Genomic DNA, 15,178 nt, shown 5'->3' with positions numbered 1-15,178 from the left:
AGACAGATAATTCCATATATGGGCATAAATGGACACAGGCAAACAGATGGTCAAAACGGGTCCTACAGAGATCTCCATATATGGACATAAAATGGACGTAGACAGATAGATATCCCCATATATGGGCATAAATGGACACACGCAAACAGATGGTCAAAACAGATCCTATGACAACAGGTATAATGGGGTTTGCATTAAAGGGCGGGGCATTCATCCCCTATTTACATTCGGGCGGCCGAGCTTCTAGTTAGTAAAATAACTGATTTTCTAGAATTACACACAGTGTTTCATTAAGTGTCCCGTTTGGCCAATGCGGGACGGACATACATACTGACAGACAAAGCCAGATGTACAGATGTAGGAGTGATTTAGCATTGCTCAAAAGTAGCTTAAAGAGAATCATTGATTTTCCAAAATAGCGAAAAGGAGCTGATCTACAAACTCGGGGTTAAGTGGTCGTCTATCTTTGCTATTGTTGTGCGACGCCGTTCTATGACGAGGTATAACATGGGGCTTAACCCATTTAGGCCTAGAATTATTGAATGCTTTAACCAGTGAAAAATAGCAGATATACAAGCTCACGAGTGCCACGCTGTCTACTATTTCTAGATCTACTATTTTTGAAATAGTCGTGAAAATGTGTGCAAATCTTTTTTCAAAGCGAACGTTTGTAACTCAAATTTTGCTTCTGGGTGGTCCCTGAAATGAAATATTTTGAGATGGGGGCCCGTGGACAAATTTATATCATTTTGGGGGGCTTTCACATGAAAACCACTGACATAGTAGTCTCTCAAGAACAGACTAACTGAGCTCCAGTTAAGTGAAAAGGACCTTTTCTTTGACGATGGCTGGCCAGATTGCTGTCATAGAAACATAGGTTTTTCAAAAAATCTTAGAAGGATTCAAAAGACACTTATAGAATCGGGTCAAAAATCAAATTTTCACGATTTTTCAAAAATAGCAGATCTACAAGCTCGCAGCGCGGCACTCGGTGCCGCGCTGTGAGCTTGTATGTCTGCTATTTTTCAATAGTTAAAGCATAAAATAATGATACACAATAATGTGTACCCGTTCTAAATGGGTCATGTCATTAATCAGACGAATTGATCGAGAAGCCGCTGACTGCGCGCTTCGAGGGGCGGAGCTCAATGTGACCGGCTGCGAAGGTCAAATCCTCTGTTTTAAGTTCCCCGCCGGCTGTTTCAAGTTACCCCGGAAGCTTCTCGGTTCAGTTCACAACAATGCGTTCACCACACTTCGAAGCTATCAAACACCATATAACCTTGCATGAAACCATGGAAGTAAGTGAGACTGTTATTATGCATAATGTATTCTGTAAAGTTCATTTTTAGACCAGTGCAGCAGTGTTAGCAGCACCCCTTTGTCACGCAGCAATAAGAGACGCAATTTCCATAGGCTCTGTGCATGACTGCAGTTCTTCTTTTTCCAGGAGGTGGCGTCCCCTTTTCCTGTTCGACCCCAGTTGGCCATAGTTCCTTTTTATTGGCTCAGCAGCAGATTTGAACCGAAAACACCTTCATTTATACAATACAAATACAATATACAATGAAATTCAAACTTTATTCGAGACACACAGGGGGTGGGTCCTTAGAGTAGTCAACAACATTTAAAAACTATAACAATGTATCCAAACACAATAAAAACAGACCATACATTGAATGCCTTAAGAGAGCCTCACATGTGTGGATACCTCACAGTACAAACAAGTGACTGGCACTATGCCATACAGTATGTTTCCTGGTTCAAATGTGCTGGCAAAGCTGACCCGGAAACCGGGAACGCCACCCTCTGGAAAATGTACGGTCATGCACAGAGGTTATTTGGAATGAGATAGATCTTCATGAATAGTTTGATGCAAAGTATTCGCTGACGCATTTTTGGATTGTTATACATGATAATTATTTGCCATGCTCTCGGTGTGTAAAAAGACGAGCTTTTATTTGGACTAGAGGAGTAAGGTCTACATGTACAGTAGTTAGTCTGCAAACAATTTGATTGTTGCCTTTCTGTTTCTTTATCATTATTCATTACCCAAGTTACACACATTATGTTACTTAGTGGCGTCAGTTCAGAAAAAGCTAAGGTATGGCAACATGTCTGGTGTTTTGCACGCGCGTGCAAGACACCAGTCATGTTGCCATACCTTAGCAACAGGCATGATACATTTATTTTAAGAATTACATTTTACTTGTCCCCCCGTTTCTACGGTTTCTTGGGCTGGATATGGCAGCCTGGAATGGTTGTTCAAGTGCAGCTAAACTCGGCATGTTAGTAAATGTGACACAATTAACAATAATGCATTGCACCTGTGCAGCTGACCTGCGGAACCTGGGAATATACCATTCTGTCAAGATTGGTAGAATACAAGTGTGGAGAATATAATTATAATACCTTGTTAAAGTGAACATTTTGTTACATTTTGTATTTGTAGTTATTTTACTGTGATAACCAGCACAGATAGACAAAGAGACATTCATGGATGTATATATAACATTAACTTTTATTCTCCCCCTGGACCCAGGGTATGGCAGCTGCATACCCCTGCCATACCCAATTGACGCCCCTGAATAATAATGAAATAAAATGCTTGTTGCTTATTTCATGCCATACTAATTGCCATGCCTTTCATTTATGTCTTATGCTTATAGAGACACATCAGTGTGTTGGTGGAGGGCGAGAGACCCAAAATTGAGAAATGCAGCAACAGTGAATTTTATAAATGTCCCTTCTGCAAATATAAGGCTGCTCAGTATATGGTCCACTACCACATCATAGCCCATGCGTCAGTCAAGCACAGAGGTAGCTACTATTTATGTTTCTTTCTTGAATCGCATTGCTATGATTTTGCAATATTTTTTTTTACTAAAGCATATTTTATTTTATTTGAAAACTCACTCCTTCAGAATCTACATCACTCCCCCCTCTTCAATCCTTGTATCCCTTCTTGTTGTTGCCTATTTTTGAGTGGTGGTCTCACCACTCCTGTGATTCGCTTTCACGATGTTACTGGCTGGCCGTGTATGTCTGTCGCCTGCCGTGTATGTCTGTCGCCTGCCAATCTGCCATACCTCTCCTGACCAGGAGAGGGACACACATACCACAAACACACACACACGCGTTAAAGGAGGGGCGCTATTGAGCAGGCAGACTCAACACACACACACACACACACACACACACACACACACACACACACACACACACACACACACACACATGCACGCACGCGCGCACACACACCCCCCCAACAACCTTGCAATACTTTGACTCTTTTTATTTGACCACCACTCAGTTCACAAGGTGCGATTTTTGATAGATGCCTAGGTATACTAGAAATTCTATATTGAGTCACTTTCTTAAAATAATGGCTTACATAATTGTGTTGAGGAAAAATATATTGTATATTGTCTAAATCAGCTCGTCATGACACTGGTCACTTCTTGTTAAAAAAAAAAAAAAAAAGATATCCTAATTGAAAAGGATCATGCTTTTCCTGCCCTTTTTAGTATGAATGGCCTATCTCAAGAATGTGACTTGGGCCAAAATGGTCTTGTGATTTAGGCTTGATAAAAATCCTGCCTGGAGTAATTCAGTAAATATTTTGGTCAGGTTTATAATATATGTTACTTAACTGACAGACACGTGTTATTTTTATGTCAGCAGTCATGTATTGTTTTAACGTTTTGGGTGAAATGATTAAAACATAGGCCTATCATATAGTTTAGTTTTGGGTCATTGTTCTGGAAAATATAAAAAAAGAATAGGCCATTATTTTAAGAAGGTGACGATGGGTTACTTTGTGCTCATACTGTTATGTTGTGCATGTTATTCTGATATATGCTATTGTTATTTAGACACTCTAGACCAGGGTTCCCCAATTAGTTTTCCCCAAGGGCCGAATTATGTCTTGGGTACCAAGCCGAGGGCCACAACATTGCAGGGGGCGACGGTGGCGTTCCCACTACTCCAGTGACAGTTTTCGTCGTTGTCAGGTGAAAACCTTGTATGTCCAAAACCGTTCGTTTTGAATTTATCATTTTAAACATGATTTAAACGAGTGAAAACAGCCGATCTACAAGCACACAACGCCGCGAGGCGTTGTGTGCTTGTAGATCTGCTGTTTTCACTACTTTTGTGCGACGGCCTTGTATGATTTGCGAAAGAACGTACAAATTTGGAGATACAAGATTTCCACCCGACAACGACGATATACTAGTGTCGTTGCTGCCCTTATACCACCATTATTACTGGGGTTGGTGTGGGCCAGACAGTAGCCCCCCGCGGGCCGCAAATGGCCCGCGAGCCGCCTATTGGGGAACCCTGCTCTAGACATTTGCTATTTAGTTGTCAACTTGCCCACAACTCACTCTTAATCCTCTCTTCCAGAGTTCACCATCATAAAGTGTGGCTTGAACTGCAGAACGGCGACACACTTCCATTGTTGCTATTGCCCAGCGACGATAGTCAACCGAGCCCAGTTTCTGAAGCACCTGGAACTGAGGCACCCGCTGGACTCTCAAGGGCACCCACTCCCAGAGCCCCTCGATCAGCAGCACCCAGAGGCCCCCCCGGAGCACCCACTGGACCCCCCACTGGGCCAGTGGTTCTCAACCTTTCTGGCTGGCGACCCCCCAAAAAGACTGGACCAAGTCTCACGACACCCTATCTGACAACAGTCTTATCACGCACTGAACAAACACGCGTGCACAAACTGGGGAGGGAAAAGAAATCATGTTTGTGCACGCATCCAGACTGCTATAACATTAGGCAAAATAAAAAAGATACTGTCAACAACTATATCTATTATAGTTATGGCTTTAATATAGGTACAGTAAAATGTTCTTATACAGGGGTTTTGATAAGTGTGTTGCTGTTTTATATTTTGTATGTGTGCGCTTTTATTTTATTTTACTAAATTGTAATTTATTTTCAACACCGATGTTGTTGAATGCATTGTATTACTCGACAACACGGCAAATGTTTCAAATATTTGTATTGTCCAGCACAGGATATGGTAAGATTTTAAAATCAAATAATTATACACTGCTTCCTTATTTTCTTTAATGAGCTTAACTCTTTACAGTGTAAAAATCACTCCACCAGTTTATCAATGTGATGTTTGCTGTGGAAATACCTCTTCATTGTACCTGCCATTCCCTCAGCTTTCTTGTGTCAAAACCTCAGAACACAGACACACATTGGGGCTGATCCATTTCATTATATGGCAGGTGACCCTTTGTTTTCACTTTTCCCTGCAAGTCAAATGACGTCATGATGACGTTACGTCCCCCCGGTGACGCCGGTGAAGTTCAGAACTAGCCCATATGGGGATGATCTTTACCAGAACATCATATGGACTTTTTTTTAGTTTGACAGGATTATTGAAATATGAGCATATACGGTTAGACGTCACTGATTGGTCCAGGTCCTGACCGTGCTTACCGGGTAATTACTATTATTTATCTGTAAAAGGACTGCCCTCAGCACTATCACACATCTCACACAGGGTAATAATAATAATAATAATAATTTAATTATAAAGGCACTTTACATTTCTTTGCTGTCGAGCAGAAACCAGAAATCTCCCTGTTTTAACCTTGTGTGTATTTCTTCGTAAATGAACGCCCCACTTGATCATTCTACACAGCGTCACACGAAAGCATCAAAGGTAGCAGATCTGCAAGCTCGAAGCACGGCATGAAAGCAATGCGTTTGGAGCTTGTCAATCTGCTGCTTTTGCTATTTTAGAATTTGAATCCTGAAAAAGTAACAGTGTTCAGTTTCCACCCGACAGAGGCGATTTGGATCGAATCTCAAAGTCCTAGAGTAAAAACATTGGCATGGAAAAAGGCAAAAACTGAACGACTAACCCGTTGTGCGTGACACTTCGAGGTGTCTAATGGTGCTACTGCTAAGTGCTAATCGGGTGCTAACATGCACGGCCACGTAACAACGTGTTACAGAATGCTATGACACCGCTGTGCCTTTCATGCTGGAGATGTAATTCTTCCATTCCAGCACTCAGAGCACTCTTTGTTTTAATGTGCTTTCTTTCCTTCCCCCAATTTAGTCCATATGCCAATTCATTCCTCCCCACACACACACGTCTGTGTGTTATCACTGCTGTTGTTGGGAGCCCCCACCGGGAGGACGTAGAGCCTTCGTCGTCCTCCTCCCGCCCAGCACTCCCTGCTGACAGGTGTCGCCCCAGCCTGTAGAAGTACCTGTAGACACCAGGGGCGTCACAAGGGGGGGGGGGGGGGGGGGAGTGGGACTGAGTTACTAGGGCCCAAGGTGGACGGGCCTTAATTATTTTATACTTTAGCTGTTGAAAAATAGCAGATATACAAGCTCACAGCACGAGTGCTGTGCTGCGAGCTGCTATTTTTGAAAAGTCGTGAAAATGTGTGCAAATCTTTGAATATACAGTATGTATTTTTTAAGCGAACATTTGTAACTCAAATTTTGCTTCTGGGGGGTCCCTGGAAGTAAATATTTTGACATGGGGGTCCGTGGACATATCATTTTGGGGGTCCTTCACATGAAAAAGTTTGAGCACCACTGACATAGAAACATGTCAAGGGTTTGAAATCTTCAAAGACTTGCACAAGCTTTCACGATTTAAACAAAAATAGCAGATCTACAAGCTCGCAGCGCAAATATCACCCCCCTTTGCAAACCGTCTTCCCTCCCCCAAACAGAATTGTATTAGTACACTGGGTAGACACTAGACAATAATTGTAAAGTTGTTTTTAGTCATGCCTAAATACTGTTTTTGGTTTTCATATCACATGCAGAGATTCTGCTGACAGTGTTTGCTTATGTGTCACTTAAAATAAACCAATGAGTAACATGCTTTTAGTTGCCTCTTGTCTTGTTTAAATCCTTGTGGCAAATGTGAAGTAAGCACTCCATCTTGTGGTACAAAAGTGAATTGTCAGCTCCAGAGAAATGGCTGAGAATTTCACCAACATTCAGGTGAATTAATGGTGGAAGTGAATTACTAATTATTACATTAAGCATGCAGAAAACACATTTTCATACGCAATGCCTGATTCATAGATTCATAGAACAAATAAAATGGTGGTAGTACTCTTTAGTTATTAGTATTGCACTTTTACTCCATACAATTATTGGAAAACTTTAGTTACTAGTTACTTTGTAGATTTTGATTAAAACAATACATTAACCACTTCCACCCCATATACATTTCGGCCATTTGAAAATGGACGATTCAGCCGCTCACAATGTGTCACATTGTGTCACATTGTGTCAGCTTGTAGATCTGCTGTTTTCAAAACATTTTCTTGAAAACTTGTGAAATGGCACATTCTGCATAATGAGTATTTTTACTACTTTAATCATTTTGTAGCCAACATGAGCTTGAAGAATGGTTATTTTCACAATGTTTGCCTCTTTCTTATGTAATATTTGACAATTTGGAATTAAATGAAAAAGTCTTAAAAGTCACTTTAGAAATGTGATACGCCAAGGTTCTTCAACAGGGGTCCGGGACCCCTAGGGGGTCCTCATAGTTATTTACTACAGGGGGTCCCTCCAAACTTTGTGTGATGGAAACCTTTTTCTATAAACCACTTGAACCCTAGTGTCCATATTCAGAGAACTTTAGCCAAAAATAGCAGATCTACAAGCTCACAACGCCTCGCGCTGCGAGGCGTTGTGAGCTTGTAGACCGGTTTTGGTGTGGAGGGGAAAAAAGAGCAGACTAAGTACAGAGGGAAAGGTCAAGTTTACAGTATTAAGTATTGACGGTTCAAGTGGTTAAATATCCGACAACACAAATTACATGAATCCAAAATACACTGATGATTGCACTGTCAAACAATAAAACTGTATGGAATCTCTGAAAAGGTTGTGGTGGTCCCTGTGTGACGGAGAGAGTCGCAGCCCCAGCCTTGAAGCCTCAAAAGTCTAGTATCTCCCCCGGACCAAAGAGATGTCTCTTTGGTCTTGTGGTTAAGATGTTGGACTTTCACGTGGGAGACCCGGGTACGAACCCGGGTGGGGAGGTTCGGATCACCTCCGTTACACCTGCTTCATCTCTCTCTCAAATAAGGGGTCCTTGGCCTGAAAACGTTGAAGACCCCTGTGATACGCTGTATACACTTACACTGTATGTTGGTTCTTCATAGGTTGCCATTCCCTCCCATCCAGCCAGCTCTGCAGAGGGTCATGCATCATACCTAGACTTAGTGGAGATGGCCATCGCAGAAAATACTTCCACCATGACTTTGCAATTTCAATCTTCATTTGTAAGTAACTGAAATGAAAACATCATGCATTCAAACGTGATCCTAATGAAAATTCGATATTTTTAATTTAATTATAAATAATAATTTAACGTATGTTTTAATTAATTTCAGCTATTAGGTCATTTAATGTGCATTTGTATTTACAGTTAGTTTCTTTTGGGTGGAAACCGTGTATGTCCAAAACGTACTTTTCAGGTTTCAAATCCAAAAGTAGCAAAAACCGACAAGCTCAATGCAGCGTTTTTTCGAGCTTTGAGCTGTACTACAAAATGCTAAAATTAAGTCCAAGTCTTGCAGAGAGGATTTGTCGGTCTTTGATTGTGATTCATTTTATTCTCTTTGATTCGCTCTATTCTCTTTTTAAAAGGCAATTCGTCAGATTTTGGAAGGCACTTTTGAGGGCAGAGCCATAGTGCAGAGTCTGGATGTGGAGAGGTCTATCACCACCAAGCAGAGGAAGCAACTGGTCAGACTGCTGGTGTCTTACCTGCTGGACAACATTGGACAAACGTGAGTGAGCTGCATAGAAGCTAGGGTGGAGGACAGGGACATGCTGGGCCCCTGATTCAGCCCGGGAAAAAGAGTTGGAGAGGCCCTCATTGCGCGCTATAGAGAGTGATCTCTCTCTATAGCGCTGCTGCTACTCAAAGATTTGCCATTTCAGATCATGACAAGTGACAAGCCAGTGGGCCAATTACATGAGTTATATTTCGTCGTTGTCGGGTGGAAACCTTGTATGTCCAAAACCGTTTGTTTTGTATTTATCATTTTAAAAATGATTTAAACTGGTGAAAACAGCTGATCTACAAGCACACAACGCCTCGCGGTGTGAGGCGTTGTGTGCTTGTAGATCGGCTGTTTTCACTACTTTTGTGCGACAGCCTTGTATGAAATTTGAAACTTGGAGATACGAGGTTTCTGCCCGACAGTGACGATTTACTTTGTTGGCCGCCCAGCCCCCAAAATGGAACGTACGCTGAATTTTTTAATTTTTTTTTCCCCTAATGGCCGGCCTGGACCGGCCGGGAATGAACCAGCCGTCCCGCTTTTCCCAATGGCCAGCATGTCCCTGACGTTATGATAACGTCCTCTGGTGACTCTGGTGACGTTCAGAACTAGGCCAGATCACAGCCCATATGGGGATGAACTTGACGTCATTACAAGCACGTCATATGGACTTTTTTGTTTGACAGGAGTGTTGTTATTGTTTGTAACGTTTGTTGAAATATGAGCATATAAGGTTATAGTCTGCGTAATATCTGACTAGTTAATGATATTTATCTGGCCTTGATCGGACCCTCTTTGATTAATCCAGGACGTCCGTTTTCGTGGTCAGGATTCATGTTGGTTGAAATCAGGTGATATTCTAGGCCAGATCTGACTAGTCATGGTTTGACTTGATCTGGCCCCAATCGAGACGTCACTGATTGGTCCAGGTCCTGACCGTGCTTGCTGGGTCAAGTAACGGCACCATAATTCATAATTCAAGTCACAATTCTATCCTACATATAATTTTAGAGATGAGGTCAGTCACTCACAAATGCATTTCCACCTTTATCTCTTCAGCAACTGATCCCAATTTTCACATTTCTCATTGGCCATTAGCATTAGACAGAGGCTGACGGAGCCCGATTTCCATTTTCACCAAATTCAAGCTATTTATTCGCGTTTTTATACCACTTCTGTTCAACTCAACTTCAGCCTGTTGTCAGGGCAACGGTCCGTTCCTCCAGGCCATGGGATCTGTCTCTCATGTGGTTTGCCTGCATGCACGGGTCACTCATGCACCGGCTGCATTTGATGTGTGTCTTATATCTTCAAACGGGTAAGGTCTAGTATCATATAAAGTCACAATTCAATGTAATATTAAGTCACAATTGTATACGATTTCACGATACATGTCCTGATCTATGCATATTTTTCTCAACAAAATGAGATGCCACACAGACAATTGATGACAGAAAATCTCTAACAATAGTATTATATACACAGTGGATTCCACCATCTCCACTGATTCTACGTACAGTCTCAGAACTTGGGTGGGTGGGAATGGCACTGCTGCATTCACAACTTTACAGATATGACCTAATACAGGGGTCTTCAACAGGGAGTCTGGGACCCCTAGGGGGTCCCCAGAGTTACTACAGGGGGTCCTCCAAATCTTTGAGTGATTTTTTCCCCCTTTTTTATATTAATCACTTGAACCCCTGTGTCCATATTCTGAGAACTTTAGCCAAAAATAGCAGATCTTCAAGCTCACAACACCTCGCGCTGCGAGGTGTTGTGATCTTGTAGATCGGGCTTGTAGATCGTCTATTTTTGGCAAAGAGCTCAGCATTGTAGAGGGGGAAAAGAGCAGACTAAATACAGAGTGAAAGGTCTAGTTTATTAAGTATTTGAGGTTCAAGTGGTTAAATATCTGAAAACACAAATTGAAATGAATCCAAAATACACTGATGATTGTGTTGTAAAACAATGAAACTATATGGAATCTATGATAAGGTTGTGGGGGTCCCTGCTTCATCTCTCTCTCAATTAAGGGGTCCTTGGCCTGAAAACGTTGAAGACCCCTGACCTAATAGTATGATGTTTTGCATGCAAGAAAGAAAGAAAGAAAGAAAGAAAGTAACACAAAGAGTGTGTGCAGTGAGTGAACACGAGAACTAAAAATTAGATTATGGACTTACAATCTATCTGTGCTTGATACATATTCCAATTCAATGATTTGTTATAGTCACATATTATTATTTATAATGATGAACTTGATCAACTGTACTTTTAACAGGCCACCCTCAGAAACCAAGAAAGCCCTTGCCCTGGCCTTGGTGTGTGAATTTCCATGTCTTATGGACGATACGAGCACTGGATATGTAAGTTAATTCATTTCATGGATGATACAGGCCCTTGCTATGTGATTTCTCTTTAAACTGCATATTTATAGTTATTGTTCTAGTTATGGTGCTTGGTGTGAACAGCCCTGTATATCAAGGGTGGGCAACTTTGGTGATGGCGAGGGCCACTATATTTCCACCTTCACTCCAGAGGGCCACATTGCATATATTGCTGCATACTACTTTGTCATTCTAGTATCTCATACAAAAGAAGCAAAAATAGCAGATCTACAAGCTCAAAACGCTTTTGAGCTTGTAGATCGGCTATTTTAGCTTCTTTTGAATTGGAATCCTGAATTATTTTTTTATTGGAATCCTGAAATGTAAAATGTTGATTTAATTTCAAACCCATTTACCGTAATTGCTGGACTATAAGCCGCACCTGAATATAAGCCGCACCAGCTAAATTTAGAAGAAAAAAAAATGTTTACATATATAAGCCGCACCTGACTATAAGCCGCAGGCGTCCCTCCTGCTTCCCGCTAGAGCACCCCTGGTGGCTGTTAGCTGTATAAATCTATATATAAATCCTTGTTAAAGACCATTGTAAAACTAACTAACTGGCCGTTAGCTGTAAAAATTGTTATATAAGCCGCAACGTTGTATAAGCCGCAGGGTTCAAAACATGGGGAAAAAAGTCTCGGCTTGTAGTCCGGCAATTACGGTAGTTATATATTCATGTTGACTCTATGAACCTAAATACAAATACCTGCATTGGACATAAAACAATACATACTAGTCATTAAGCTACTAATATAGACATATTTAAAGCAGGTCATGTTTGGAATTGTAACAGCTGAAATCAATAATATATCAGTATTCCGGTATTAACCAGCGGACCACATTAAGTGAAGGTGAGGGCCGAATGTGGCCCCCGGGCCGCCAGTTGCCCATGTATGCTGTATATCCAGGCCACTTGAATATGAATTTAATGTAAGTCCTGTGCCCGGGGGTGTGCGATGAAGGATTGAATGTAGGAAGTAATGTTGGAGAACCCAGACCGGTGCCCGTTGGGCAGAACAGTCACCATCGACGTCCAGTTGTGCAATACCCATTGTATCCATCTGTCTGGCTGGCACTCTTTTATGCCCATACATGGTGTTCCGCGTCCAGGCCAGTCTGTGATGTCATCTCCAAATTTGAGCATTGTCGAGATGTCAGTCAGTGATGTAATTTGGGCACTCATACACTGATATGAATGTAAAGTAATATTATATTACAGGGACCGTGGTACCCTGATGAAACGCAGATGTCTTCAACAGGGGGTCCGGGACCCCTAGGGGGTCCTCAGAGTTACTACAGGGGGTCCTCCAAATCTTTGTGTGATAGAAGCTTTTTTTTCTCCTTTTCTATATTAACCACTTGAACCCTAGCGTCCATATTCTGAGAACTTTTAGCCCAAAATAGCCGATCTACAAGCTCACAACGCCTCGTGCTGCGTTGTGAGCTTGTAGATCGGCTATTTTCCTCAAAGAGAGTTTGGTGTAGAGGGGGAAAAGAGCAGACTGTAAAGAGTGAAAGGTCAGGTTTATTAAGTATTGACGGTTCAAGTGGTTAAATATCTGAAAACACAAATTGACATGAATCCAAAATACACTGATGATTGTGCTGTCAAACAATGAAACTATATGGAATCTATGAAAACGTTGTGGGGGTCCCTGCTTCATCTCTCTATCAACTAAGGGGTCCTTGGCCTGAAAACGTTGAAGACCCCTGATCTAATGTAATGTTATATTACAGGTAGGGATGGGACGATATGCGATATTATCGTTTATCGTGATAAAAAAACACTCACGATAATCGTATCGTGGAGATTTCATTTATCGTGATATCGTCCTCCGTCATGCACTGGTATCAATTAACCTTTTATTTGCCGAGCTGCATATCCTGTACCACTTAAACCCTCTAGTCTTTTTTTTCACTCTCTATCAAATGTCTTTGCCAAAAAATAGCTTGTAGATCTGCTATTTTTTGGGCAAATGTTCCGCCTCAAGATAATGGATTTTAATTATCGTGATAATATCGTAAATCGCGATTTCTTTTGTCACAATAATCGTGATATGAAATTTTCATATCGTCCCATCCCTATAACTACAGGGAGCGTGGTACACCGCCAGTGTAATGTAATGTTATGTTCCAGGGAGCGTGGTACACCGCCAGTGTAATGTAATGTAATGTTCCAGGGAGCGTGGTACACCGCCAGTGTAATGTAATGTTATGTTCCAGGGAGCGTGGTACACCGCCAGTGTAATGTAATGTAATGTTCCAGGGAGCGTGGTACACCGCCAGTGTAATGTAATGTTATGTTCCAGGGAGCGTGGTACACCGCTAGTGTAATGTAATGTTATGTTCCAGGTAGGGCTGTCCTCGACGCAGGATTTATCAAGTCGATTCGAGTCGCGGGGGTTAATCCGACGCGTCGACGAATCGTTTATGTAAAAAAAAAAGGGGAAAAAAAGAAAAAAAAAAGTGGTGCTTTAAGCTTTTAAACCACGTCAACGTAATACAATAAAACAGCAATATGCTTTAAGCCTTTAAAGTGAATTAGATCCATGAACTACCGTGCATATTGAGACATGATAGCGGTGGACACTGGACATTAATGACGATAAGATTGCGTCCAGCCGTGCGTAATTTGCCGTGCGTAATTGTGAATTGTGGAGCAGAGTAGAACAACGGAGGAGAGAATAATGCATCTCTTTGACAGCATGTCGTGTATTATTTCCACAAGTTGTATTTTCTCAGAGCACCGCTGCTGTATCAAAAGAGCTATGTTGCCGATCTGGTGCGAGATAATAAAAAGAAAACAGTTCGCCCGTCGCTATTCCTCAGCCTGAGTCCAACCACCACACACCCACGGCAGTGAAAGTGAAAGCGCATCGCGCTGGCTCTGCTGCTTCTTTGGCCAGCTCTCAAGTAGAATAACAACTCGTCGACGCATTTCCTTTCCAAGCGGTTAACTTCAAAATAAGAGCTCCCTGTTATATGATCAAGGCAACTTTCAAGTCACGTGAACTGATTTTATTTTTAAGTCTAGTTTACAAGTAGTAGGAAGTATGGACTCAATAAGAATTACATGACAGTCACAGTCCAGCGCTCTCATACCGCACCACAGTATACTGGTGTGATAAAAAATATATATATTTTTGACGGCTCGACTCAAACAAATGGCGTCGATTCCGGGGGCTTAAAACGACGCGTCGATTCGTCGATTTTTAGAGGACAGGCCTAGTTCCAGGGAGCGTGGTACACCGCCAGTGTAATGTAATGTTCCAGGGAGCGTGGTACACCGCCAGTGTAATGTTATGTTCCAGGGAGCGTGGTACAACGCCAGTGTAATGTAATGTAATGTTCCAGGGAGCGTGGTACAACGCCAGTGTAATGTAATGTAATGTTACAGGGAGCGTGGTACACCGCCAGTGTAATGTAATGTTATGTTCCAGGGAGCGTGGTACACCGCCAGTGTAATGTAATGTTATGTTCCAGGGAGCGTGGTACACCGCCAGTGGAAAACGTAAACCTGCCACAGGGTTCCTGGAGGAGCGCTTGAGGAACGTCAGGAAGCGCCTGAGGAAACGGAGCCGACAACAGGAACAACAGAAGGACCAGAGCGCCTCTGCCACGCCAGAGAACAATCTGAAGCTACATTCAGTCTGCTCTTTACACCCCGGTGGGGGTTCATCAGTCTCAGGGGGTAAATAAGCTACTTTATGAGTTTGATATCACATTTCTAAAGGTATTGGAAAATAATGTAATTTAGAATTATATATTGGTATTCATTTAGATCAGGGGTTTTCAAAGTGGGTGACGGGGCACCCTGGGGTGCCGTGACGGCAGTCCAGGGGTGCCGCGAGATCATTTGATAATATTTGGAATTCATTTGGACACTTGAAAAAAATATTTAGTATCATTTTTCAGTCAGTTCTAACCAAAATGGCTATAATCTCAACGTTTTCCTCGCAACGTAATCACTAAAATATCGTCACTGTCGGG

General features: G+C 42.0%; 1 protein-coding gene across 1 annotated transcript in view; it reads left to right on the top strand.

Annotated features, from left to right (window-relative positions):
• Nucleotides 1–14,887, top strand: part of LOC308306277 (uncharacterized protein) — a gene marked incomplete at its 3' end in the record, with an annotated part of 43,798 nt that extends 28,911 nt beyond the window's left edge. The window contains exons 5-8 of the mRNA XM_080751177.1: nt 8,175–8,294; nt 8,662–8,804; nt 11,080–11,164; nt 14,672–14,887. Coding sequence (XP_080607303.1) covers nt 8,175–8,294; nt 8,662–8,804; nt 11,080–11,164; nt 14,672–14,887 — 564 coding nt within the window. The remainder of the gene's footprint in view (nt 1–8,174; nt 8,295–8,661; nt 8,805–11,079; nt 11,165–14,671) is intronic.
• Nucleotides 14,888–15,178: the final 291 nt, after the last annotated feature.

The sequence above is a fragment of the Nannobrachium achirus genome, assembly GCF_963921795.1.
Source record: "Nannobrachium achirus genome assembly, chromosome: 20".
Lineage (NCBI taxonomy): Eukaryota > Metazoa > Chordata > Actinopteri > Myctophiformes > Myctophidae > Nannobrachium > Nannobrachium achirus.
The sequence above is the reverse complement of the archived record's forward strand: the minus strand, read 5'-3'. Positions and strand labels throughout refer to the sequence as shown.